Source organism: Cyprinodon variegatus, unplaced genomic scaffold (genome assembly GCF_000732505.1).
Source record: "Cyprinodon variegatus isolate N-32 unplaced genomic scaffold, C_variegatus-1.0 Scaffold267, whole genome shotgun sequence".
NCBI classification, from domain to species: domain Eukaryota; kingdom Metazoa; phylum Chordata; class Actinopteri; order Cyprinodontiformes; family Cyprinodontidae; genus Cyprinodon; species Cyprinodon variegatus.
The window spans coordinates 885,065-909,687 of record NW_015150720.1 but is presented as its reverse complement, the minus strand read 5'-3'; the positions used below and the strand labels follow the sequence as shown (position 1 = coordinate 909,687).

General features: G+C 36.2%; 1 protein-coding gene across 1 annotated transcript in view; it reads left to right on the top strand.

The window, feature by feature from the left end:
- The window catches only part of cfap54 (cilia and flagella associated 54), a 38,113-nt gene that overhangs the window by 12,823 nt on the left and 667 nt on the right, over positions 1-24,623 (top strand). The window contains exons 17-54 of the mRNA XM_015382794.1: positions 1,896-2,024; positions 2,161-2,398; positions 2,575-2,708; positions 3,708-3,896; positions 3,972-4,064; positions 4,171-4,359; positions 4,457-4,575; positions 4,668-4,815; positions 5,084-5,239; positions 5,325-5,447; positions 7,464-7,544; positions 7,659-7,779; positions 10,430-10,513; positions 11,004-11,130; positions 11,338-11,443; positions 12,575-12,657; positions 12,750-12,947; positions 13,120-13,280; positions 13,353-13,507; positions 13,597-13,806; positions 14,369-14,568; positions 14,916-15,051; positions 15,399-15,501; positions 15,629-15,790; positions 15,883-16,083; positions 16,251-16,338; positions 18,248-18,418; positions 18,509-18,575; positions 19,676-19,861; positions 19,940-20,026; positions 20,323-20,442; positions 20,613-20,660; positions 21,853-21,994; positions 22,160-22,308; positions 22,499-22,653; positions 22,750-22,831; positions 23,739-23,898; positions 24,148-24,305. Coding sequence (XP_015238280.1) covers positions 1,896-2,024; positions 2,161-2,398; positions 2,575-2,708; positions 3,708-3,896; positions 3,972-4,064; positions 4,171-4,359; positions 4,457-4,575; positions 4,668-4,815; positions 5,084-5,239; positions 5,325-5,447; positions 7,464-7,544; positions 7,659-7,779; positions 10,430-10,513; positions 11,004-11,130; positions 11,338-11,443; positions 12,575-12,657; positions 12,750-12,947; positions 13,120-13,280; positions 13,353-13,507; positions 13,597-13,806; positions 14,369-14,568; positions 14,916-15,051; positions 15,399-15,501; positions 15,629-15,790; positions 15,883-16,083; positions 16,251-16,338; positions 18,248-18,418; positions 18,509-18,575; positions 19,676-19,861; positions 19,940-20,026; positions 20,323-20,442; positions 20,613-20,660; positions 21,853-21,994; positions 22,160-22,308; positions 22,499-22,653; positions 22,750-22,831; positions 23,739-23,898; positions 24,148-24,305 — 5,259 coding nt within the window. The remainder of the gene's footprint in view (positions 1-1,895; positions 2,025-2,160; positions 2,399-2,574; positions 2,709-3,707; positions 3,897-3,971; positions 4,065-4,170; positions 4,360-4,456; positions 4,576-4,667; positions 4,816-5,083; positions 5,240-5,324; positions 5,448-7,463; positions 7,545-7,658; positions 7,780-10,429; positions 10,514-11,003; positions 11,131-11,337; positions 11,444-12,574; positions 12,658-12,749; positions 12,948-13,119; positions 13,281-13,352; positions 13,508-13,596; positions 13,807-14,368; positions 14,569-14,915; positions 15,052-15,398; positions 15,502-15,628; positions 15,791-15,882; positions 16,084-16,250; positions 16,339-18,247; positions 18,419-18,508; positions 18,576-19,675; positions 19,862-19,939; positions 20,027-20,322; positions 20,443-20,612; positions 20,661-21,852; positions 21,995-22,159; positions 22,309-22,498; positions 22,654-22,749; positions 22,832-23,738; positions 23,899-24,147; positions 24,306-24,623) is intronic.

Here is a 24,623-nt window from a genome sequence, read left to right as displayed (position 1 = left end):
ATGCTTTTCAGTAAAAGTCAACAGCAATAACTTCAATAACAAATGATAAGGCTGGATTACGTCACACGCAGCGTCGTGCGCAGTGCCCTAGTGTCTGTAAATTAAATGGTCCAATTAAGGTAATTTAAAAAATCAGGACATTTCCTCACATTCTAAAAAAAACCCCGGGATGCCTGGGACAGGACGTGAAATACGGTTATGTCCCGGGAAATACGGACGTTTGGTCACCCTAGTTAAAACTAATTTGGTTGGAATAAACAATGTAATAATCAAAATTGGTGGCATCATCTGTAAGAGACAGGCTCTCACTCTAGAGGAGACCTGTCTTTGACTTTTGAAAGTTGCGATTAAACTTAATTATTTTGGCTGTTGAGAGTAATTTGCATTGTTTTGCCTGAGTAAAAATATAGATTGAGTAAATTAGGTTGGTTTAGCCAAAAGATTGGTTGAACACAACTTCCACCCTGATTAAAACCAAAAAATGTGGAAAAACTATCATATTTGAATAAAAATAACTAACACCTTTCATTTTGCTCATCATTGCCCAATTTGCGCAAACACTTTCAGTGTCTGCTTGAGTTTATTTTACTAAAATGGCAGAAAAACTGTGCACCTTCAATGATTGTTCTAAGGAATTTTACACTTAAAAAAATTACAGAAGATTTTATTATACACACCAACCATTAACAATTTCAAAGGAACCTAAAAGGGGGAAAAAAGAACAGTTGCAAAAAAAATCACAGATTTTATAACAAACTGTAGTTCTGCTGTCCACCAGTAGGTGGTGACATGTTCACATGAAGCCTCATGAACTGTGGGGATCGTTGAAGCAATTTGGCCAAACGGTTCAATGACTCATGAGGCTTCATCTCACCATCACTACCGTCCAGTAAGGCACAAGGACAAAGGCATATAAAAAAAGTATTTTCTATTTATTTCCAAAAAAGTTCTTCACAAAAGGACTTGCATCAAATCTAAAAAAATATACCAAAATGTGCCAAAGGAATTCAACTAGGGCATACCTAACTCAGGATAACAAAAAAAAAAAAAAAAAAAACTGACCTCACACAATGAGGTCACAGGGGAATTTATACACAAAGGCTAGCCTATTCAAACAAGATGGGGTAGGAGATGAGACAAAGACAATCAATGCATAAACATAAATAACTAATTCAAACAACACATTTTGACTACAACACAACTATCAAAAGAAAACAACCTAACTCCAAAAATGTTTTAACAGTTATGCCATTAATAGAGAGAGAGAAGCAGACTCTTATCATCCAGTCCCCTGCTTCCAGCAGCCTGATGGTACATTCCACTTCCTGGTTTGCTTTTCAACCAGTCTTCTCCACTCAGCCAGTCCTTGAAACTCAGCAAAGAAAAGTAGTTAATAATTTAAATAAACAAAAGGTGTTTACTAAATCTGTGCACCCATAATAATAAACAACCTAATGCCAAAAAAACACAAAAGAGTGAAATTATAAATGTATTGCGTGAAGACCTTTATATCAATAAATACTAACACGGAGGAAGAGATGGAGGAACCTCCACGCATACATAGTTTACTTCATATTCCCATTAACCAGCTTCCCTGCCCTTGCTAAAGAAAAGCACGCCCACGGCATAATGCTGCCATTGCCATGTTTCACTCTTGGAAGAGTGTTTTCAGGAATATTCAGTGTTAAGTTTCTGACACGGAGGCCTGTCGGCTAAAAGACTTAATTGTGTCCATCAGACCAGAGTTCCCACTTTTACATCTTGTTTGTATGTATAGTGAAATCAGATAACACTTAGATGGGATTTATTAACTAGATAGTCAAATTTCTTTTGTATTTTGTTTCTCACTTTCCTTTCACTTCGCTTCATCCATTTCTTATGTGTTTATTTAACAGAGGTCGAACACAGACCTGCTAAAAAAGGTCTGTGAAGTGACAAAGAAGGCTCAAGAAGCCTTGTCAAAGGGTGTCTCTGCTCTGATTCCCCTGGATCACTCAGCCATCACTGATACTGCCTGCATGCAGGTAAACAGATGATCTTTCTATTCTTGCAAAGTTATTTAAAGCTTTTATTTCTTCATTTATCAATGTGGGTTTAGTTTTGAAAAGGAAAGTTTCATTAGTTAAACAGAAATTAAACATAAATCCTCTGCTCTGCTAGAAATATATGTCCCCTCATCCCTCGACTGTATCTTCAACAACAACATCAGAAGAAAAAAATAGAACAGATGAAAGCTCTTTCAAGGCAGAAGAAGAAAAGGAAACTAAGACAGAGTCTGAAAATAAAGGCCATCAAGACACAGAGTCCAAACATTTGTTTATTCTGGTGAAGGATCTATACCTTCAGCTGGATATCATCTACGTCAAGGCTTCTGTCAAGTTACTGCAGCTTAATGAAGGTTTGATTCACTGCTAAAATTGACATATATTCTGCTGATTATTAAAGAAGCTAAGTGCTGTTTGGAAACCTCCTAATCCTTTGAATATTACTCACAATGAGCTAATTAAAAAAATAGAACCTCACATACATTTCTGCATGTAAAGGTTACTTCTGAGGCTTTCTTTGTCCTTGTAGTTACAGAGTCTGACCTGTTGGATCGCATCAAGAGGAACAAGGTGTCCAAAGCTCATTTAATGATCCAGAAAGCATCAGTGGAGCACAGCAGAGGGGGACCAAATGAAAGCAGCAAAATCAAAAGCCTGCTAGAGGTTAAGCATTGGCATTTAGAATATTTCAAGAATTCATTGTAAACAATTCCCTTCAAATATAAACCTTTAAATTAACCTGTTGTGGGAAAACAAAAATAGGCTTTCTGAAAAACATTTTGATCTTCTTTGTTTATACCTGTTGTTTTGTTCTATATTAGTTTGTTTTGCTGCAGAAAAGCTGATCAAATTATAGCCAACCAGTCATATTTGATATATTAGGAAAAATCATGAAAAAGTTCATGTATGTCATGTAACTCAAAGATTATTTACACAAATACTTTATTTACAGTTGATGAAAACAACATTTAAGATTAAGATATAACATTAGACATTAGAAGCTATTTTCAAAACAACTTTTAATCTGAGATACAACAACCCTTTTGTTCTAATTTGTTCACTATGACTGTAAATAAAAGCTTAAGGCTACAAAGAGCATCCTCCAGACATGCTGCTACAGACATAAGATTTATGGTAGGGACAATCCAGGCTTTTGGACATTAAGTTGTGTGAAGCATTCCCAGTCTGCAGCTGAGATGAACAATAAAAGTGTCCCTAATGTAACTGCTGTTCTTTCTCTGAGAAACGGCCAGTAACGTACCGCAGAAAAAGTACTTCCAGTACGGTTCAGATAATGAAAGTATTTAAGCTAGAAAAACGATGAATGTGTTTTGTTGGACTATTTCAACATTTTAAACCATCCTGTAGCTATGACAGACCTTGATATCAATTAGGACTTTTTTTTCAGCCGGCATCATTCCACCATATAGGAGTCATAAACTGGTATTTTACATATACAACCCTTGTGAAATAGGTTGGTTTCAGTTACATGAACGTTTTTATATTTCTAGAGTGAGCTTATGCATTTGCAAAACAATACATACACACACATATATATATATTGTTTTGCAAATGCATAACCTAAGTAAGATTGTCTGCTGATTGAATTAGCATTATGGAATAAGTTATATTAGGTATTTATTTACCCATGTATTTTTATAGGAAGCCACCATCCTGATAGAAAAAGCTGAACTGGAGGAAAGAAAAATATACATGGCTAACGTTAAGAATCCCGGACGAAAGAAGGACAAAGCAGGACCTGGGGAAAACTCTCCAGCTCCTCCAATTTTACTGTCACGAACAGACAACTCCTTTACCTTTGCTCCTGCGCCATATGACTTAGAAAGACAGGTGAGATTTTCACATCATGAGCCAATTTTGTTACACACAAATTATTTCTGTGAATGATCATTTCCTTTTCTTAAGGTGAGCTGGTACCAGCTTTGTGGGCGTGCAGTCCAGGGGATTAACCAGAAAGTCCGGCTTGGTGACTGCAGTATACCAGGAACTGGGATTTTGGTAATTTATAGTGGTTTGGGTTTTGTTTCACAGAGTTTTAAAGGTGAGGATATGTAATTGTTAATATCTCCTATTATGTAATTTCTGAAGCATATTTATGTTTTAGGTTCCAGTGGTTTCTGGTGAGTGTTTTCTTATGGTAAAGGGCCTCCAGTCAAACCAGAAGTATGTGTTTGCTGTAGCAGCCTATGACAGCCAGGGAAAGCTACTGGGCGATGCTATAGGGGATACAACATTACCTATAATAGCATGTATGCCTGTCCCACTGCTTTGTACATGGGCTTACTTGGCTCAGGTAAATTACACACAAAGATTGAAATTTTACCAAGCAGAGAATACAAGAAAAAGCAGGGATATACATGTTTGTGAGGCTTTGTTGGCTTTTCTTCCAGGTGGCTTTTCAAACAGAGCAGTATGCTGTATCTAAAAAAGCCTGCAGGAAGCTATGGAGTCATTACACAGATCCAGACTGTTTATCTAAAAGCGAACTAAACAGATTTTCTTCCACTCGGTGAGAATGGAAACAAACACAGTTCACTTTTTCCAACTGGGTTTTTACATTTTTTACGTTCATAATCAAGTTTTCCAAATTCAATTTTCAAGGCTTCGAAAGGAAACACTGCAAAACTCCTCTCCTCACCTTTGCCAGATGTTCTTGGCCTCCATCTTCACTGAAACAGAGATCAATGTTCAGCAGGCCTCCCTCCACTGGGCTTCATTCAGTAACAGTGGGCCATTTATCTGGGAACAGGTGAAAATTTCAAGGTTCTCACACAGCAAAGTAGCCTCATACCATTAAAGCACCACAACCCTTGACCACTGATGTTAAGTTTATGTTGTCAGCTATGCTTTTTTCCTTTTGAATTTACACCTTAGTTGAATAATAATCATTAACCTAAATAACGCAGGCGAGATCTATGGTGCTTTAGATGTTGTTCTCTGTTCTTTTGCCATGTCCTTGAGGAGGGAACTAGGAAACATCACAAACTCAAATTAATGAATTTCTTGTGTGAATACAGGAAGCCAAGATAGCAGAGTGCGAGAGGATGCTGTTGGCCATTGACTTGGCGATGTATTTGAATGATGGCAGGACTGCTTTACGAGCTGTAGTTACTTGCTACATGATTTTGGCTCCTCTCATCTACTATCAAATCTCTTGCGATCCTGTGGTGCAAGTATGTAAAAATTATTTAAAATGATATATGTACATTCAAAACAATTTAAAACAATCTACATCTCTGTGTCTGTTTGGAAATTCAGGTACTTAGAAAGTGTCTGGTGTTTTTGAAGGAGAATTCATCTCTTTTAAAGCAAAGAGGGACCGGATACACTTCAGAGTCCATTATGCACATGGTTGGCTGTATCACTTACTACCTGTCAAAGGTTTGTTCGTTTGTTCTGTCTACAGCCTAGAAACTACAGAGACCTTATGACTTTAAATATGAAAGGACTTTTTCTTATTTTTAGAAATCTTACCACTTTTGAAACAGGGAAGGTACATTTTTCATCTTATGTTTCCAATTTAGACAAAATCAAAGACAATAATAACCTGGTAAAATATATATAGTCTCTGCATAATCATACCTGCTCTCTGTGATTGTGAGTTTCATAAGTCTGGGATAATAAATGTGAAAATAAGGAGGGGAGGGAATCTTCGGCAGATTCCAGGTTCTAAGTTTAACAAATAAAGTTTCAGAAATGATCTAGAATGGTGTTGATAGGAAAATCGGGAATTGGCATCCACTGAGCAGAGAATTTATTCATTGCACACTGACTGAAGTACATCTACTGAAACGTGTCTCAATATTGTACAAGTAAAATACTATTAATTCGAATGTATCTGTCCACCTAAACTATCAATTTTAAGCCATCCATGTATAAGAAATATGAAAACATTATGAATATGTTTAAAATGCCTCTTTTCGTTTGTATTTCAATCCATTTTATCATCAATGGGCGTGAGTTTAGGGCAATGCATAGTTCCCGCGACAGGGGAGGTAATTCTTGGCACAGCAGAGGAAACCCGACTAGAAAATCGAAGCAGGGATGGATTTATGAAATTTGGAGCCCTAGGCAAAGACAGGCATGGGGCCCTCTTAATTGAGAAGACAACTTATAATACAGATATAGAGATACAGAATTTTTTACAGAATAGGCATACATTTTTTACAAAATTTTGACTGCCCTTAAAGTTTTATATTTTTATATTATGTCTAGAGAAAAAAACTATTCAAGATATCTTTAATCACATTTTGGAGAGTCTAAATGCATTTTGAGATATCTCCAATGACGTCATCTGATTTGTCATTTAAAGTGTCACGCACCCGGAAGTATAATCAAGATATTTCAGTTAATTTGGACTATTAAAAACTATATTTTTTTTAATATCCGAATTATGAAATACCCCGCTAGTGCTGTTACTGAGCTGTCCCAACAGTTGCTTACGGAATTTTTCATGGCTGCAATGGTGCTGGCTCTTATTGATAAAGTTGTTTTAAAGTATGTAGCCTAGCTTACTTTAAATTACTGATTTTCTGAAAAACGGTCTATTTTATAAAATAAATACTCTAAATGAATGTTTAAAAGGTGAGTAAAATTATTTGATTTTATATAGGCCTATTTAATTTTCAGGCTAATTCTAATGTATATATTTGAATTTGTAAGCAGTTTTTTCAGATTTTGAAAATCATTTAATCTATTTCAATTTAATTAATTGAATTTGAATTAAAAAAAATTAAAGGACTTTAAAGGATTCAGATATTTATTTGCAATCATTTGTGAGGTTGTGTTCCAAATCTTGCTGATCCCATTGGGAAATTAGTCCCTATCTATGTAGGGACAGTGATAGCCATGCCAGTACAGGGACTGACTGCAGTTCTACTGTAAGGTGCCTTGGTCAATGACTGGCAAACCTGACATGTAACAACCATACAATGCATATTGCTTTAGATTAATAGACCATATTAATCAGGCTATGTATGCTTAAAAAAAAAAAAAAAATCCACAATCTCCCTTCTTTTTTTTTTTTTTACAACTAGACTACTGTTTATAACTACCTAAACTAATAAAACAATGCTGTCCAAGTAATCATTCAAGCAAGAGACTTACATTTTGAAGTAAACGGGAGGAAAAAGAGGGAAACAAAATATTGCATTATAGAGCTGTATAGAAAGTGTGTTATAGATGGTCTGTTACCTATTTCATGAAATATACACCTTAATACCTGGTAGATAGCAATACATTTTAATGAAGATGCAACAGAAAATACTCCACAACAGATTAACCAATTTACCAAAGCACCTCATAGAAATACAATTATTTGATTACTTTTTTGTGAGTTTAAATTACTTCTACCAACATCAGTGGCAAAGTTTGTGTTTGACTGTCTTGTTCTCTCAGGTTCAGTGTAATGATGGGCACAATCTACTCCAGGAGCTCTTTAAAGCACATTCTAAACCTAGCACACTTCCTTGGCAAGCTGTGAGTGTAAAACAAGAGGCACATTTGTTTCATGATTTCATAATTTTCAGAATTATATGTATGTGGTTATGAAATGTGGATATTAAACAGTTCTGTTTTTGTATTTTTTGATAGAATAAAGCAGGGGCTCAAGCTGCAAACGATGGTCTAAGGAAGATACGCCACCAGATCAAAGCACTGCATGTGAAGAACAAAAAAAGCATAGTCTCCAAGACAAAGCTTAACAAAGACACTGGTAAAAACAAAATACTTTCTTGTGTATAGAATAACTACAGAATTTACATTAAGCTGCATAAAATGTGGCCTGACCTCTACTGTTTAAGACCACCAATTTAAAATTCATGTCTTTTTGCTCCCCATCCATGAGCTATTCCCTAAGAGGACTCTGGCTTGAACCTAAAGGAATTCACCTAATCTATATGTTTAGACTATATTTCAAACATATACAGTAGTAGCCCTTCAAAATGGCCCTTTCCTATCAAACCCCAACTGAATGGCAGCCCAATTCCCTCCAACTCCCAGCAAAACCTCCTTCAACTTCCAGCCACTGGAGTGACCCCCCTCATGCATATTTTTTTTTACTCTGAAACCACCCTTTCACTGAATTATAGGGTCTGACCAGGATAAGGCACTTCTCTTTAGATCTTAATGTCCACAAATCATGACAGAATATTTTAGTACAAATATTGATGTTTAAAAAGGAATTGTACGGGACCAGCCAAGGGCCCATCAAGGAAAGTGGAGAAGTTTTGAATGGCTACTACTGTAGATTAGGTTAATTCAATGGATTTTTGGACTCTTGTTGATTAGCATACAGTTCAGTAGCAAAAAACACAATGAAAAACCCATTCAGTGTTCAATCAAGATGTACAGTAAAAGGAGCTTTGGACTGTCATATATTCTGTGAGCACTCCCCCCACTGGCTTAGTGTGAGAACAACAATTGAAAGTGTGAATCTAGCTCAAATCATCATCAGACTGATTATTCTGCACATGTATGGAATACATTCACAACAACATTCAAACTTTTATTCAACATATAGCAATTTATGAGCAAAAACATTTAACTCCAGGTCAAAAAAATGACAGTTAAAAATTTTACACTAAAATAAACCCAGCTATTGTATGTACTATGTTCACAAAGGGGATGAAAAAAGTTTAAAAACCATGGGTTATAGCATGACAGTCCTTCTTCTAATGTAACCCTTAGAAACGGGCTGCGTTACCATATTTAAACTGCCCCTGCTTTTTGCCCTGAGCCCAATGAATATAAAAAATGTGAATGAAGTCTGTCAACATTCAAGCTTTTTATTAGCCTTTTGTTACAGACCACAGTTCAAACAGATTAGAATTCTTGTACTCAACAGAAATAAGTAAAGAAACTTAAAAAAGAACATACAGTGAGGAAAATAAGTATTTGAACACCCTGCTATTTTGCAAGTTCTCCCACTTAGATGTCATGGAGGGGTCTGAAATTGTCATTGTAGGTGATATAACATTTTTTTTACTTTTCATTTGTATGATACAGCTGCAGATAAGTATTTGAACACCTGTCTATCAGCTAGAATTCTGACCCTCAAATACCTGTTAGTATGCCTTCAAAATGTCCACCTCCACTCCATTCATTATCCTAAATTAGATACACCTGTTTGAGGTTGTTAGTTGCATAAGTTGCATAGTTGCAAGATCTCACCTTGTTGGGTCTCAACGATCTAAGAAAGGTGAGAAATCAGCCCAGAACTGCACAGGAGGAGATGGTCAATGAACTAAAAAAAGCTGGTACCACCGTTTCCAAGGTTAATGTTGGTAATACACTATCACGTCATGATTAGAAATCATGCATGGCATAGAAGGTTCCCCTGCTTAAACCAGCACAAGGCAAAGCCCATCTTAAATTTGCCAATTAACCATTTTGATGATCAGAGAAGTCATGAAACAAAGTCATGTGATCAGATGAGACCAAAATAGAACTTTCTGGTCATAATTCCACTAACCATGTATGGAGGAAGAAGAATGATGAGTACAATCCCAAGAGCACCATCCCTACTGTGAAGCATGGGGGGTGGTAGCATCAGGCATTGGGGGTGTTTTTCTGCACATGAGACAGGGTGATTGCACTATAATAATGAGAGGATGACAGGGGCCATGGGGAACAACTTCCTTCCCTTAGTTAAAGCACTGAAGATGGTTCCAGGCCTGGTCTTCCAACATGACGATGAACTGAAACACAAAGCCAGGATAACCAAGGAGTGGCTCTGGAAGAAGCATATCAAGGTTCTGGTGTGGCCTAGCCAGTCTCCAGACCTAAACCCAATAGAGGATCTTTGGAGGGAGCTCAAGCTCCATGTTTCTCAGCGATAGCCAAGGAACCTGACTGATCTGGAAAAGATATGTGTGGAGGAGTTGGCCAAAATCCTTCCTGCAATGTGTGCAAACCAGGTGAAAAACTACACCTGGTTTGATTTTCACAGGTGTTCAAAGACTTATATTCAGCTGTATCATACAATAAATAGTATATATTATATACTTATAATATACTTATTATATTGTGATTTCTGGATTTTTTTTCTAGATTATGTCTCTCACATAGGACATGCACCTACGAAGACAATTTCAGACTCCTCCATGATTTCTAAGTGGGACACTTGCAAAATAGCAGGGTGTTCAAATACTTATTTTTCTCAATGTATTAAAAAAATATATATTAGCATATAATGGAAAAGATAAAATATAAAAAGGTAACAGGACAGATATTGAGACTATATACATATATAACATTAGCAGGTGACATATAACATTTCTTTTAAGCATAAATTAAGACATTTCACTTCACCTCAGTTACAAAAACTTAGCTTCATTTTAACATGGCTTTCTTGATTTCTTCAGATATTTTATCGACTACCGTTGAGGATCCCACCCTACTGTATGAACTGTTATCCCGCTGTACACTACAGGATAGCTACAACAAAGGTGAGATTCATCTCCTTAAACAGCTGGAACCAGAGATTTTCACTATATAATTCAACACCTTACCATTTTTCTAACTATCGAACAAAAACAATTACTTTGCTTTTTTCGTGTTTTTTTTTTTCAAATTAACAAATTCCATATTATGTGTTTAATCTGTTGGAATGTTTGATTGTGGCACCTTCAGGCATTTGTGAGGTTTAGAGAAGGGTCAAATGTCGTGGGTTGACCTATAAGATCCTTGCAAAGCCATTACATTCCTGGGTTTCCCCACATTGTTAAAAGGCATAGCAAACTTTGTGTGTACACCTTTAAATCAGAAAATAAAGATAAAACTCCTTAAACATTCAATATTTATCAAACCAGAATCATTTTGGTTATCCAAATATACAGGGAAATTGGAACTTGTTGTCTGATTGTCCAAATGTTTATTTTTTATATAGTAATTTATCAATTTGTTAATCTATTTCTTATGTTTTGGTGTTGTGAACAGTCATGAAGCTCACAGGGAAAACTTATTTCCTTGAGTTTGCTGTACTACTTCTACAGAGGACCTTGGAAGAGGGTAGGGCAGACCTCGTGCTGATCTGTGGACAAAACATTCATGAGGTTCTCTCCAGGTTTGTATTTCTGACTTTTCAAGTCCTCCCAAATATTTGTGCAAGACAAGAAAATACCTTTCAATGTCGATTTTATATTTCCATTTGTGCTTCAATTAATAGATCTATGTTCCCTCTCCATGTATATTAGTAATTGAGTAGTTATGCCACAATGAGGCTCACTATTACAGTGTACTTATTTCACCATCCTGCTCTTTACTACACCAGAAAACACAAGGAAATGTTGGGACAAACCAAAAACCGTGTAAGGGGAATCAGCAATAGCAAAGGAGGAAGTAACTCACCGGCTACAAAGATAAGAGATTTGCCTCAGGTGAACATACATTCTCCCAATACATACACATGGGCATCATGTGGAGCAAATGTAATATCTAACAAAACTGTTCATACATCATGGTCTTTTTCATAATCTGTCATATTACTACCACAAATTTCAATATATATATTAAATTATATATCTAATATTATTATATTATATTATATTATATTATATATATATATATATATATATATATATATATACAATTGAATTATATATACATATATACAATTGAATTGAATTAAATTTGAGTCAAGGTTGAGGAGGTGACAGTATCAGCTTTTTCAGGTTTTTATGATTAATATTTAATTTTTTATATTAAACTGTTTTTTTTTTTATAACTTTGAGAAACAAATGTAAATTTTCACTATAATCATTATTTATCATTAACATCATTGTTATTATTTTGTATAAATATCATAGGGGTATGTGTATTAATTATCATCATTATTACATCTAATTCCATTTTTATAGCCACTGTCAAACTGCCTGTAGCACACACAATTTACTGATTTCCATGACGGGAAACAATATTTGTAAATCACTTGCAACTCATCTTAAATGCATATTCATTGTTTATCTAGAGGCAATTTACAACTCATATCATCCTAAGGCATCAGAATCAGAATCAAATCAACCAAAAAATGTTGATAAAACAGATCAGTTCAAACGTTAATCTATTGAAGGCCAGCTGATTGAATTGTAAGTATTCCCACCTTCTGGGGAAGCATGAAGCAGTAGTAGAAATTTTTCTTGAAGAAATCCCTCAGCAGGGCTAGAAAAACGGATGATAGTCGACGGGAAGATTGGTGGAGCTAAATGCATAATATTCCTGTAAGAAAACCTGTAAAGTTTGTGGAAGAATTGAGTACCGATTGAAGATTGAACTTTGAGCTGGAAAACAACCCTTAAGATACAACCAGGGCTACAATGATGGGTTACTACCAAAATTGTAATGTGTAAGAATAACACAGTGATTGTCTAATTTAGAGTTATGGTTTCCATGTGAAAAAAGTGAAAAAGCTTTAAGGCAGAGTATTCAAAATCTAAACTATATTTCATGTATCTGTGTATCTTATTTTATTTTTCATACAATAACAAGCTTTGTGTGTGTTATTATTATAGAACGTTCCCACATATGAACATACGCAAAGGAAGCTAAAGACGAAAATACCACACAGCCTGCTAAAGAATCTGAGAACTAACAGGTATCATATGTGGATATTTATTGGTAGGAGACACTTTGAATTGCAGTGTAATCACTTGGACTCATACAGTGTCTTTTTGTCTCTGTTTTCAGGGAGATACTCATTGTGGAAAATTCACTGGCTATGATGTCTAATAAAGTGTATCGCCACAGAAGGCTGCTTAAGCTGAGGAACTTAACGGCCAAAGAGAGAGCATGGAGATCTTTCTCCAACTACTGCATGGCTATGGCACATTTAGCACAGTTCTACCAGGGCCTGGAACTGATGCATGGAACACAGCTGGAGCAGAGGTGTGCATTCAATATACAGTTCTCATCTCTGGAGACAATTCAGTTCATAAATACTTCATTAAATGTTTCTGTAACTTCTAATTTTCGATATAGTGATATTTACATTTGTTATTTAAAGTAACATCTCAGGTGAATGTAAATCCTCCTTTACCTTTACTAAATCTTTGCTCAGGTACAGCCAGCTTGGTGCTCGGTGTTTATCTTTCGCCTACTCCGGTATCATCATGAGGAAGGATTCTCTGCCGTCTTCTGAAAATAAACTTGAATTGAAGAAAAACTCTTGCCTTAGGGAGGATATACTGAAAGCAGGAAAACAAACGACACACAAGGAAGGTGAGAATTTAATCTGAAAGAGGTATACTGTAAGTTGGCTTTTCTAATAAAGGCTGATGCTCCTTTTTCTAGCTGTCAGAGACGATGTGTCTATTACGAAGGAAATTATTGGCGAGAGAGAGGGATCCTTTAAAAGCCAGGACAAATCCATTGAGACATCCACAAGCAATTTTGGATCACTGCTGGATTCAGTTAAAAATGCTGCTTTATATCTTCGCAGAGCAATGGTATACAAGATGAAGCTATAAAAACAAGGATGTTTGACTCCTTTATTTACACCTCACGTCTTTAATATTTCTGTTTTTATTGTTTCCAGGTGCTGGCCCACCGTGGAAGCCACTGGACAACTCTGCAGTATGTGTGTCAGACTCTGTGGGACCAAAACAACACATTTACCTCTATGGTACAACAGGTTGCTTTGCAAGAAAAGCAACCACCGGTTTTAGCTGATCAGCTGCATGCCATCTTCACCCCTATTCTGGTGCTGGCCATTGATCTTATGCTGGACATGCTGGATAAACTGCAGGTCAGAGTAGAGTAGAAGTAGAGTATAGAGTACTGATGTCCTGATAAATTATATATGTGTTTGTTTACTTTTTCACTTAATTCATTTTAATTCAAATACCTGTAATATGAGTGGAAGGACAGTTGATTGAGTACTGTATGTAATGCATGTTAGCTATTTTTTTTTTTATATGGAAATGGTTTAGGCAAAAATAAGCTTTTGCTTCTGCCTAATTTTTTTAGGCATCTTTAGAAACATTTTTTTTTGTAAAATATTTGTCAAATTCTAGAAAGAAAAAAAAAGAATAGAATAGAAACTGAAATTGGAGTAGTACCAGTAGTAAAGTGGAAGGAATATTAAAGCATGCAAATACACTTAGTAACAGCAAAATGAAATAGACGCAGTTGTATAAATAAGAGTCTGTACAGTAATGACAAATTAATAACATGCAAAAAATAATACTCTACAGTCACTAAAATAGCATACTTAGATCTAAAGAAAGGTCAAGTGCTGAAAATTAACCAGTTTAAGGTTTCATGACTTTCTGCCAACTCCCTATAACTGTGCTTCCTCTTTCTACCAGATTTGGCGTTTGTATGATCTCGACTCTACTGTTGAAGAACTTGAATCCTGTCTCCACTTCTCAGCCCCCCTCGATGACTGCCTCCTGGTGGACTTACGCTGGGTTCGAACCTTGGTGTTCTACACTCTTGAGCAACTTTATGACTGTGGAAAATGGGAAACCTTGGCACACTTCGCCTTACTTTACAACTCGTACACACGGTGAATCCTTTTTTTAACATCAAGACATTTTGAAATTGAAATTGAATTATTAGGTGTTTTTATGTTCAATAAGAAAGGTTGGAAGCATGCCTTACCTCTTGTTGGTCAGTCACTAAAATAAAACAGTACTTTGAACATTATGGTGTTAATGTGGGAAAATGGGAACACTTTTGAAGGACACTAAACTGTCTGCATGCAAAGCATGTTTTCTTTATTCAACTTTTTACATTTAGTTTGAAGTTAAACTTAGTCAAGAAAATAAACTAAGTCAAAATAAGTAAAGAAAATCATTAAATGAAACTATTTCTGAAAAGAAATTTGAAATTCATTTCTGTTTTGTGTCTTAGGGAACGTTACGTCTTGAGCATAGCTCCTCTTCTGGTCCACTCTCAGAGGAAGCTGCTTGAAAGAATCGCCTCTTTTGGAGGACCGGCAGTCCCACAACCACACCACGTCAAGACACAGAAGGCCACTGGGGAGAAAGTAGGGAACACACAGAAGAGAAATTAGATCCAGCTTAATGTGGGGATCAATGTAGTTAAAAATCAAAAGGTCTAACAAACCAGGCAAGCACAGACATTACCGTAAAAAAGTACTAATCCTAACTTATTTGTGTGTATTTCAAGAGGGTCTTTAAAAAATAGAAAACAATGTTATCCATGAGCAATAGTTTTTCAAAACAACATGTGAGGAAAAAAGCAACATAAAAAGTTTTCCTATTTTCTTATTTAGTGCCGGAAACCCAAGGGGAGTTTTAAAGAAGTACTAATGATCAATCTTGTGTAGTTGTGTATTAAAGGTATTAAAGTGTTGCTCCTTTTGACCCTTAGATAACCTACAGAAATTATGCAAGCTGCCAGTTGCTCAGTGGATGGACTCAGTATGTGTCACAGGAAGAGCCCACTGCAAAAAAGGATGCACTTTCCCTAAAAGGTTTGATCTGGATTGTTTTCTTCTGCAGCAAAAAATATTTAGGTCCTCTCATGCGGTGCGATAGATAAAAGAAATGTAAAGCACATTCAAAAATACTCTGTTAGCATCTAAAAATGTTGTGTTGAAGCTTCAGAGATGCAGCGCTCCATGTCACTGGTCTGCGTTCCTCTGGACGTAGAGGATACCCTGAGCTGTTATCGCGAAGCCCTTGATAAAAGCCCGCACTGTCTTCAAGTCCTCCAGCACAGTCGTTCACTAGTGGTGCAGCTTTTAGCAGGCTCACAACTCTGTAGGTTTACTGGTTATTATACAACAGATGCACACACACACATGCTCAGTGGTGGGGGAAAATCTGCAGATGTTGCTCTTCATGCTTTGCAGCACAGTTTCCAAATCATCAAGACAGAAGTCTCAGCCTTTCACCAACCCAGGCTACCTTCAGCCCTGCAGTTTTGCTCACTCCGAATCTGCTACCGCATGACCTGCATGAGGACGACTTTAGAACTCCAAGTGCCATCTACCGCCATCCCATTAGTCTCAAGAGCATACCAGTTGTTGCTGCTGCATACTTAAACTCAATCAGTAAGAGTTTTCTATGTTTTAATGTGTGTTAACTCATTTATATTTGTTACAATCCTAGATAGAAAAAAAAAAAAGAATAATAGTATCAAGTGATAGTATTTGATGATATTTAATTGCTTGGTGTATGAAGCTCTTACTGTCCTTTCTGTTCTATTGCTTATCCATAGAGGACCTCCACGCTAATGGTCATGACTCCCTTCAAATTTTAGCTCTGCATGAAATGGGGAACCTACGATTCTTTGCTGGAAACATAAGGTTAGAAAACCTTAAAAAGCTTAAGTCTGGTTCACATGGCAATATTTTAAAATAGATTAAAAAAAAATTTATCAAAATGTTTAATTATACATTGGGTTCTTTCCATGCACAGTACACCATAACCCAATCTTGACGCTCTCATCATGCATCGAGCAGAGTGCACAGACGCTATATTTTAACTTAATTTAGATTGTTTTTGCCACATTTAAGGTAGTATTTTAGTGTAGTATTTGGTGCACTTTCACTTTGCGTTTTGCAAAAAAAAATATTTCTCTGGCCTTTTCATGTAACCCTGTAACCTGCTTATATGTATTCTTGTTCATTTTTATGGTTTTATTCTGACAGCTTTGCAGGGAGAAAGATAATGGAATGAATTCAGTCTTCCGACTCTTTAGACTCCACTAGTGACTTTAAAAAAAAATGTCGACTACTGACAAATTTTGAAACCAATCCTACTGTTATTGTCTTCAGCGAGCAGTGGGCGAGTCTGCAATCCTCTCTCTCCTTTAAAGTACAGACAGGCTGATGAAAAATTAGTTATGCATGCCAAAGATCCCACTGATCGCCTCTAAAGTAGGATATAAATAAGTATATATTTTTGTTGTTTTTTTTTCTCTTGAAACTCTTTTACATATTTAATACGTTCTCTTGAGACCCCTCCCTGCATTTAGACAGATTCTCTGATTGGTTAACGTGCCTTATCAAGGTGCAAAAGTTCCGATTTTTTTTATTTCTGTCATCTGATTTTAAATGCACTTGAATCTGGGGAAACCACACAAGACAGAATAACGGACCACGACAATCCAATATCTTGGATTTCCCACGTCTGAAATTGAAGGGATCCCAACAGTAGCAGACATCATAACTCTAAAGACACAACAAATGGTAGAATTTTATCCTGCAATTATCATGTAGATAAAATTATCAAGACACCCCCAATATGGTAAAGATCAAGGCAGAAACCTGCGGGCTATCCTCAGAGGTGTGTAGGGTGCCAAAAAATTGTACTAAGTTTAGTGCTACTTAATAATATTTTTCCTCAAGTAGAAGGAAAAAGCAGCCATCCAGTAAATTTTGTAAAACTTGTCATAAGTAAGAGAAAAAAAGTAATTGGGGAAAATGGCTAAATCTGATTTAATGTTTTAAAAAGTAATGTATATTTACAAAATATATAGTTATTAGCAATTTTAAAAAAATTATACATTTATATGTAGATATAGATATTTGTAGGCAAGATATTTTTTGCTATAAAAACTCTGACATCATTATTAATAGTATTCTATGCCTGTAGGTGAGAATATGATAAGTAACTTCCTCTAACATGATATAGTATGTTTGCTATGTTTCCAGTGGACCTCCAAATGACACGACAGGATCAGCAAATAGAAAGTAACATTAAATCTAAGAAGCTGGAGTAAAAACAAAGTCACACTTAGACATTAACTGCAGGTGTTTGTCTCTCTGGTGCACATTTATTTAAAACAAAGCTGTTCTTCACTGAGAAAAACAATTCATGATGGGTAGGATTGCCAGACATTTTACTCAAGTAAGAGTAGTGACTGCTCATTTTATTTTCACTCAAATAAAAGTAAAAAGTACAATATAGGAGAAGTACATGTCTCTTAAAAATCAGACAAGTAAATTCAACTGAGTAAATTGATTTGAGTACATTTATTTCATCAAGGACAGCACATCAAATAATGTCATATGTAGAAAAAAACAAGCAACCGTTGTTCTGTACTAGTTATGTAACTAGTTACTACCCATCTGCTTATCTTGTCGTTTTCACATCAATACCACCATCTTCTATGTGACAGTTGAGTAAGAAACAATCTGTGCATTTTTTTGTGTCATGATCTCTTTTACGCTCATCATAATTTCAGCTCCACTTGTGTTGTCCTGCTTTTAGTGCTGCACACTCCTGCTGGAGTAAAGCTGTAGACCGGGCCTTCCAGAGCTCTGGTGTCATTCAGAAATGGGACGGGGTTTCCTTTCAGAGCACCTCCTTGCAAAATGCTGTAAAGCGAGCTGGTATATGGGGATGTTTGCAAGGCGCTGTGCTCACTGCAAAGATAGCACAGTAGGTTGGATTTTTAGTTTGACACACATTTTAGTGTCTTGCAAGCATGCGCTGTTAGGGTGCCACTAAGGCGTTTGTTTTGTTTTGCAGGTTTGTTTTAACCTCTGATATCGATGAGCGCACCAATTGCTGTCTGCTGTCTGCTCATTTCTTTAAGGTAATCTACCTGATGGTTACATTTATAGCTGTTTGCTGGTGAAGATTCTCAGTCAGTACAGAGAGTACAAAGAGTTAAAGCAAGCTTCCATTAAAGATGAAAGTACAACAGACAATATAAAAAGCATTAAAAAAAAGAAAAAAGTTGTAATGTTCTGGAATATATTTCTCTTAGATATATAAATATGTGCACAGTAGAGAGCTAAGGGAAGACTGCAAAGTAGTTGGCTTGGGTTATTGCACTTATACTGCAGAGATGTATGACCTCATAGTCATTACAAAAAAGTTAAAAACAATGCACTGGACTTTGTTTCTAAGTTTGAAGACTTCTTGTCCACCTATCTTGTTTGTCCAAAATGTGAATATTCTGCTTTCCCTTTGGGTTGTCCTTTGTCCATAAGGAGTAGATGTATCGCCGAGTCTTGTCGGGAGGAGTTAGCTCTTCTTTGTCCGTAATGTGAATATTTTGGACAAAGAACAGCTAACTCCTCCAGAGGCAAACAGGTAGTTTGAGAGGGATATGAAGGAAGCCATCTACGTTAAAAAAGAAAAACCAACCTTAAACAGAGGGGGTGGACTCAGGTTTCAGCTTTCTAAAAGTTACGAGGCAGCAACAGAGTTGATTCCTTCCCGCTATCATTGCAACCCCCATACCTGACCTCACCTGTTCAGCCAGGCCAACAAATTTCCCCTAACTACCCCCCCAACCCCCCTTCAGAGACATAGACCAGCATCGGGTATTGCAGGCTAATAAAGAACCCAAATGGCAGCCCATTCGTAAGGGTCAGAACTATTCTTCTGCTTCAATATGCATATTTTCTAAGCCAAAACAAGGCTTTGTTTGTGGTCCACTTGGAAAAATGTCAAACAATTTAACAAAATCTCAATTCTATTTTTGACATTTTGAATTGAAACAGATTCCTGGATGGGAAGTGAAATGTCTTCAAATTTGGAAACAAAGTCCAGTGGATTGTTTTTTTACTTTTTTGGAAGTTTGTAGTTGTAATGTGGAAAAACTACGAGGTATGGACATTTTGGAAGGTAATCCATTTTTTCCAGGATGTTAGTTTATGATTATTTATGTCTCCTTTTCCTCTTCAGAGTGTGCTGGATTGTTCCTTGGCTCACCCTCAATCTAATATTCAGTATGCCTCCTACACCTTTGGGGATGAACTGTTTCCTGGCGTCAACCTTTTTTCTGAGCCCCACAGGCTTCAAATTGACACCACAGTGACAAGTCTTCACTTTCTTTGCTATTGGCTTTTTACCACAGGCTACTACTTAACGGTAGGTTTTAAATAAGGTGTCCTTAATTAAAATTTTAATTCTTGCATAAAAAACGTAACTGGTAAACTGTTGTTTCAGCTTCTACCCATACTGGCTCTTTACATCCACTTAGTGGGGCCTGTGTGCAGAGATGTACAACGCACAGCTGAAGCCAAGATTCTTAAGGTCAGAATGATAGAGTTTTTATTTTTCACCAGATAGTGACACAGTGAGGAATTAGCTGAGCAATGTTAAAGCAATCTGTAGTTTCTAGAGATTTATATTAGCTTAGCTAAACTGAAAGCAAACCTATTCATTCTATCAGTTTAAGGAGAGAGCGAGTCAACACTGAATTCAGACAACATGAACAAACACACAAAAAAGACTTTAATAGAAACCCTTGACATTATCTGCTGTTTAAACATGATATATTATTTTTCCACACATGCAGCTCTGATGTGGCTGTTGTTTTGTTTCTGCAGGTTCGAGCTCTCACAGAGTTGTGCATGTTTACTGAAGCCATCACAGAAGCTGTGCAGCTCATTCAAGGAGCAGATCTGATGCTTCCATCAGGACTCTACTTTCCCAAAAAAGATCTACAAGTATTTATTCTTTTGTCGAACCCATTTCAAACACATGTTTTTTTTAGATTTTCCTTCAAGCTACCTTCTCATTCTCTAATGGATAAGTGTGCTCATGATGACTAAACTTTGTAAGGATTTGAATGATATGTTTTTATTTTATTTGAATATGATTTGTGTTTATTGAACAGCCTGTGAGAAAATTCTGCAGCAACAAATCTCTTCCTGATAATCTGGAGGTAAATTAATAACTCTGTATAACATTACTTTACCAAATAGTTTCAATTAATTTATACTTTAATTCATTTTTATCTAGAAACTCAGGGCCAAGCTTGACATACACCTATAATCTGTGTTATTATTGATTTGTGGCTCGTATTGATATAGTTCAGGATGTAATTACGATGCAGCATGCAGAATTTCTTTATTTTCTCTATGCTAGTTCAGTTATTTGTAAAGCCTTCAAAAATATCGATGCACCCTCAGTTACATTTTTGTCTTGTTAAGAATCCATAATTCTTTGGTAGCCATCAAAAAGATTCTGGCATCATTCTGACCGGTGTACTATGTTTGCATGTGCCTGATATTTAGGTAATATTTCTTACATTTCCATTCCAGTAGCCTTATGTCGTTGGTTTTATCCACTCAAAAATTAGAGTTGATATATTTTTGATCTTTGTAGTTTAAGCTGTTGATTTAGAATGTAGAGAAGGGAAAAAGCCCCACAGCATGATGCTATCACCACCATCCCTCTGAGCTTCAAAACTCTTCTACATTCCTATTGTGAATTTTGTCTCAAACTGCTTTTTTTTTATCCTGTCCGATGATTTAATTGTTCAAGCTTGAGCTATATATGTTAACATATGTTGATTTTCAAGCAGTGCTTTCTTTCACTGGCTTTCTAAACAGAAAATTATCCAAAACACACATCAGAACTGGTGTACAAATAAATGACAAACCCTGGCCTTAGCCTACCTAATTAAATGGAAGCTGTTTTTAAAGGAGATCCATGCTAGGAAACCACCCAGTTTAGATCAATTGTAGTGGTCAGTAATCCAGTCAGAAATATGCCAGTACATTGTTGATTACTACAGAGCTGTATAGCTTCCCTCAAACTTGCTAAAACACATTTTTTCTATATTTAAGTGCTTATCTAATCATTTTAGTGTGTATGCAACATCATGTCCCTGTTTGTACTAAGAGAATAAATACCTTTAAATGTTTGCATCCAGATGTTGTTTTTTACAATAACATCTATGGAAGTTGTATGTTGTCAGCAACTTTGGTTAAAAAAAATGGTTCAAATGCAAGAAGAAATGCTTTCAATCCAAAAAAATAGAAGAAATAAAATGAACGCTGATGATTTAATGTAAACTGAAATGGTTATCTTTGAATCTCATCTATATTTTTTTATGTGATTCTTATAAATAGGCCTTGGAAGACCTTATGAACTGTGACTTCACTTCAGAGGTCTGCAAATTATATGGTCCGACTCTATGCTCCAGGTTCCAACTGGCTCGTATTCAGCTAATCATAGCTATCACCAAGTCTGAACCTGGCAGCTCTGTGTCAGGTCTGTAAGCAAGAAGCTCTTTTCTCGTAACTTAATTTCATGTGTTATCATTGTGTTTACAAAAGAAAATAATAGTGCAGCTTAAAGAGAATTTTGTGCAATAAACCATTACTACTGAGGTAAATGGAAAGGTTTTCTCCTTGATAAAGATAAATTGTCTTACAGGTAGTGAAGAAAGTTGTGATGACACCAAAAATAAAGAAGTGGATAGAGAGTGTGATGAGCAGGAGAGACGAGAGAGAGAGGGATCCAGCCCAAAAGCAGAGATCCTTCTTTGTAATGAGAAAGAGAAGCCATCTCCAGAAAGGATCAAAGTAAGACTGAGATGGAAAAATTTGTTATGTTTTATTTTTTTTTTTATTTTGTGCAGTAAAGAGGTTTTATCTCAGAAGAAATTGTTGTTGGGTTTCTGCTGCTTTTCATTTCTGTTCTTACTCCTATCTGAAACAGATTCTGTGGAAAAGTTGGCCCATGTGTGAAAATATGTCATTTCCCCTCACATAGTGTCTTTTATTGGAAGGAGCCTCCACCTTGTTGTCCTCTGCTATGCAGCAGTTCACTTCTCATCGCTGCAGTGAGGCCGAGAACCTGGAGCTGACTTTGGAGTTTAACCTTCTTAAAGCTAACCTCTTCCTGCAGCAAGGAAACTTTGCACTTAGGTACTTAGACCTCAAGGCAGATTAAAGCCAATGCTGTCTGTTTACATCCTGTGTATAAGTGTTCTAAGTTGCCATTTCTGATTGTTCCCTTCTTAGCTCTGAGATTGCAGTTTCCTGTTTGGTGTTGCTGCAGACATCTCCAGTCATTGTGAGACCATCCCCTCCTGGGAGTGAGCAGGTACCAAGTCACATGCATTTGTCTGTGGTTTCTGTTTTTACTGTCCAGTACACAATTCACCTTTCACCAGGGCTGAGAATAAGGTTTGCTGAACTTATTGCTTTTTCCCAATTACAAAAGATTTATCAAAGAGAAATGTTTTTATATATTTGGTCGCTTGAAAATACAGATTTAACAGGAAGAATTTAACATGGTTTCCAGTCTTCTCTATGATTGTACCAGCCTCTAATAAAATGGGGGAATTTTACCACTGAAATACCTTTTATGCATTGCTTCTTCTGTCCATTAAGGTTAAATAAAATATGTAAGGTAAAGTTTTAACACAATATTGTTTAGGTTTGCTGTCATTGTTTCTAGATTCTGCTTCTGTCTCCCTGCTTAGTTTTCTTCATGGTGAATCGTTGTTTGTTTTTGCTTCCCTCAATTTTTATCAAACATGACTTATTTATCCAGAACCTCTAACCTCTGCCTCCCTGATTATTGTGTCTGACTTTAGTGTTCTATATAAACAGTAAGTTATATTCTCTGACACTCAGTCTTTGTGAAGCTAAGTACAATACTGCAATATCTGGGGAAAATAATATAATGTAAAATTATTATTAAGGATTTTATTGTGATCAATATGTTAATAATATCAAATTGGATAAAGCCACATCATTGTCATTTATCTTTCTGTTTCATTATTACAGTTCATGATCCTTCCTTTTTATTTATTTACATTTGTTCCTCACTGTTGATTGCATGAACATACTGTATGTTGACCATTTCCAATGATATGTTAGAAGTGGTCTTTCTACCTAAGTCTTGATGCCAAATGCATACGGTTTATTCTATCACCTTTCTAAGTGTATTTTCATTCCAGTTGCCCATATGTACTGTGTTTGTCTGTTTTATATCTTCTCTTAAGGACGCCAAAGACTGCAGTGTGTCACAGAGCCTGGATGAAGACAGTCCCAGGGCTGTTGAAGCTCGTGAGAGAACAGGAGCTTTGCTTTGGCTGCGCTGCCGGCTGGCTCTGATCCACAGCCTGACTGCTAGCCTCCCTAGCATGGCAACTCTTTTTCCAGGTCTTACAAGTTTGTTGGCTTCTTTTCCCAATATTCCAGGACTCCATATTTACTAATCATATATATTAACATTGTCAGGCTGACTAGCAAACAGAAATATTAATCCTGCTTGTTTTAAAAAAGTATCCCTTCGAGAAGATTTTTATGTTACTACACTGTAATGAGACACAGTCATCAGTATAATAGCAGCCTGTGAATTAGGGGATTATTTGATGGCAAGCATTAATTTTTTTTATTTAACTTTTTAAGGTAAGAACATTAATAAGGACATAGCTGTACTGATACAGGAGGGAATGGATGAATGTGTTCAATGGGGAGACCGAGATATCCAAGCCCTGTTGATGGTGCAAGCTGCAGAATTGGAAGCACAGATAGGAAGGACAGATGAGAGCATGGCGACGTTGCAGGTACAAACACAAGAATGAGCACCCCCTTTTTTAGTGATTTTTATTCATTCACATGTTGCATTTAAAATTTTAGACATGAGATGAATAATATAGCAGCATTTTAGGTGGATAGATACCATTTTTTTTTTATTATTTGCAAATGTATTGCAGTCATTGAGGTAAATTGCAGAAAGGACCCCAGTAAGAGTCACTCTCAAACTTGTGGCAGCTAAAGGGGATCCATATTATAAATAAATAGTATATTTCTTTGTAACTGTTGATGATTTTATACTATTCCTTTTAACCAATTTCCATTATTGATGACCAAATTATTAGAAT